The sequence below is a fragment of the Rosa rugosa genome, chromosome 4 (genome assembly GCF_958449725.1).
Source record: "Rosa rugosa chromosome 4, drRosRugo1.1, whole genome shotgun sequence".
In the NCBI taxonomy this organism is placed as follows: domain Eukaryota; kingdom Viridiplantae; phylum Streptophyta; class Magnoliopsida; order Rosales; family Rosaceae; genus Rosa; species Rosa rugosa.
Genome location: NC_084823.1, coordinates 3,130,087 through 3,132,722, shown reverse-complemented (window position 1 = coordinate 3,132,722; position 2,636 = coordinate 3,130,087). Strand labels below are relative to the sequence as shown.

The 2,636-nt window shown below is 41.0% G+C and overlaps 1 protein-coding gene across 1 annotated transcript; it reads left to right on the top strand.

The window, feature by feature from the left end:
* Window positions 1-804: 804 nt before the first annotated feature.
* On the top strand, window positions 805-2,382 carry LOC133745872 (2-oxoglutarate-dependent dioxygenase 19-like). The gene is made up of 2 exons (XM_062174034.1): window positions 805-1,160; window positions 1,287-2,382. Exons 1-2 carry the CDS (start codon window positions 900-902, stop codon window positions 2,100-2,102), a joined length of 1,077 nt encoding a protein of 358 aa, XP_062030018.1. The 5' UTR covers window positions 805-899; the 3' UTR covers window positions 2,103-2,382.
* Window positions 2,383-2,636: the final 254 nt, after the last annotated feature.

Sequence of the window (2,636 nt, the reverse complement as noted above, 5' to 3'; positions counted from 1 at the left end):
TATATATATATATATATATATATATTGCTTGAGAATTGGCTTGGCTTCAATCGCTTGGCTAATTGTGAATTGGCTTTAATCGCTTGGCTAATTCTGAGGATACAATTCTACAGCTGCGTACTTTGACTCTACAACCCAAAGTTTAGTCAGTTTACTCAACGTACAGTTAGTGACCTTAGGACTTCTCGGCATATATTTTTTCCTTGGCCAAGATCGGAGGACTCAAAACCAAGTATTGTTGTCCAATCCTCAAGACATATTTCTCCAATTAATCAAGTGTTGGTAGAAATTCTGAGTTCAATTGAGTTGTATTAAATATTCTGAAGAATTTTCTAATAATTAAGTCGACTCTATTTCATAATGAAAAAAAAAATCTAATGACATATAACAAGAATAAGAAATTAGTAGCATAATTCTAATTAATGAAGCACATCATCAGGAACCTGCTAGGAATGTCAACTCAAATTCTGGGAATTAATTATAGGAATTTCCAGTAAATATGTCCCAGTCTTGGAAGCCAACCCAAGCTAGGTCAATTTAATTATCATTACGGAATATTAACATTCATTAATTAGTATGGATTGGCACTAAAAGCATCTTGTACCACTCACCCCTGATCCATGTAAGCTTTTACTTGGCTGGCTTTCTTTGACAATGTAAATGCAAATTAACATGGTCAGCTCTGGCCTCCGGCCTACAACCACTTACTTACGGAGTTCGACACTAGTTTTAAATAATTACAAAACATTCTCCACGTTGAAAATTTGAGCTTCCCATCCGGGCCTATAAATAACAACTCCCATTCCTTCATCAGACCAACACAACAAACTCATATCTCTCTCTCTCTCATTCCTTATTCCTTAACAAACACACTTACAATTCTCTTTTTTCTCTCCCAAATGGCACCTACAACAACCACCGTTGCCGACGAAGCCAAAGTAGCAAGCATCAAGACACTTACCGACGCCGGTGCTGAACTCAACTCCGTACCATCGGAGTACACGTATGTCAAGGACCCCAACGATCAAGCTGATGCCAGTGACCCAGAGCACTCTATCCCCACCATCGATTTCGCCCATCTCACCTCCAGCTCCCCCGATCTCCGGTCCAAGGCCATTGAAAAGCTTGGCAAAGCTTGCGAGGAATGGGGCTTCTTTCAGGTATATATACACATACGTATATACATACATACATGCATATATATGTTTTGTGGAAGAGAAATTTTCTTACTAGTACTGAAGCAAGTTATATATGTAGAAATATGCTAAAAGTGTTCTGTTAATTAGGTTATCAACCATGGTGTACCTGAGAGCCTGATGAAATCGATGATAGAGGCGTGCCACAAGTTTTTTCAGCTTCCTGAGGAGGAGAAGAAGGAGTTCCAATCAAGGAAACTATTGGAACCAATCAAGTGCGGGACAAGCTTTAACGTTGCGATCGACAAAGTTCGTCTGTGGAGGGATTACCTCAAGGTCATAGCACATCCCGAGTTCCACTCACTCCACAAACCCGCTGAGTACAGCGACGTTTCATTGGAGTTCAGCAAACAAACTCGACAAGTCGCAACCGAATTGTTGAGCGGAATATCAGAGAGCTTGGGGTTGGAGGCCGAGTACATAGCCAAGGCCATGAACTGGGACCGGGGCCTACAAATCCTCGCCGCTAACTATTATCCGGCGTGTCCACAGCCCGATCTAGCCATTGGAATTCCCCCTCACACCGATCACGGACTTGTCACTCTCCTTATTCAGAATGACATGGGTGGCCTTGAAGTCCAGCACAATGGTAAGTGGGTGCTCGTTGATTGTGCTCCGGGTGCTTTTGTTGTTAACATCGGTGACCAAATGCAGATCTTGACTAATGATAAGTACAAGAGCGTCTGGCATCGAGCAGTTGTGAACAACAGAGCTACAAGGATCTCCATAGCCGTACCACATGGACCTGCACTTGAGACTGCTGCTCTGCCAATCCCGGAGTTGTTGGGTGGCGAAGCACCAAAATACATCGGAATGTCCTATGAAGCATTCATGGAACTTCAGGCTAGCCCTGCGGCTTACATGATGCCTTGCTTAGATCACCTGAGAGTCAAAGCCGATAACTGAACCAAGTCAATGGCTTGCCCTTTCCATCCAACTCACAGCTCCATCTATTTCTCTATCTCACAACAGTAATAATGCTCCTGTATGAGCTTTGGGCTTCAACGGTGTAGCAGATCAGTGTTGTCCATTATTTTTATTCCCTTTGTGGATCTCTAGTGATCTTGTTGTCGGATTCTATCTTTTATTCAGCATTAAACGCGGGATTTGTATCAAATTATATATGTAATACAACAGATGTAACACGAGTTTGAATTAATTATACTCGTATCTTCATAGTGTACAACTGCATGCATTGTGCCGTTTCATACTGTTTATGATTATTTATTAACAAATATAAATGAATAGCACAAATAAATTAATCACACAAAACACAACACAAGATATGTTGAAATAAAATCCACTAATTGGGTAAACAAGTGTGCGCACCAGGCATGTCACTAGATAATGCACTATACAAATAATAGTAGAAGAAAAAATATAACACAAACACAACTTATTAAACTTTTACTAGCATCTCGTCTTCGGGGGTGGAGCTAG

Excerpts from the sequence above, each read along its gene's own strand:
- LOC133745872 (XM_062174034.1), top strand. The coding sequence starts at position 900 with ATGGCACCTACAACAACCACCGTTGCCGACGAAGCCAAAGTAGCAAGC. Across the intron at positions 1,161-1,286 it reads AGGAATGGGGCTTCTTTCAG|GTTATCAACCATGGTGTACC; the intron begins GTATATATACAC and ends TCTGTTAATTAG.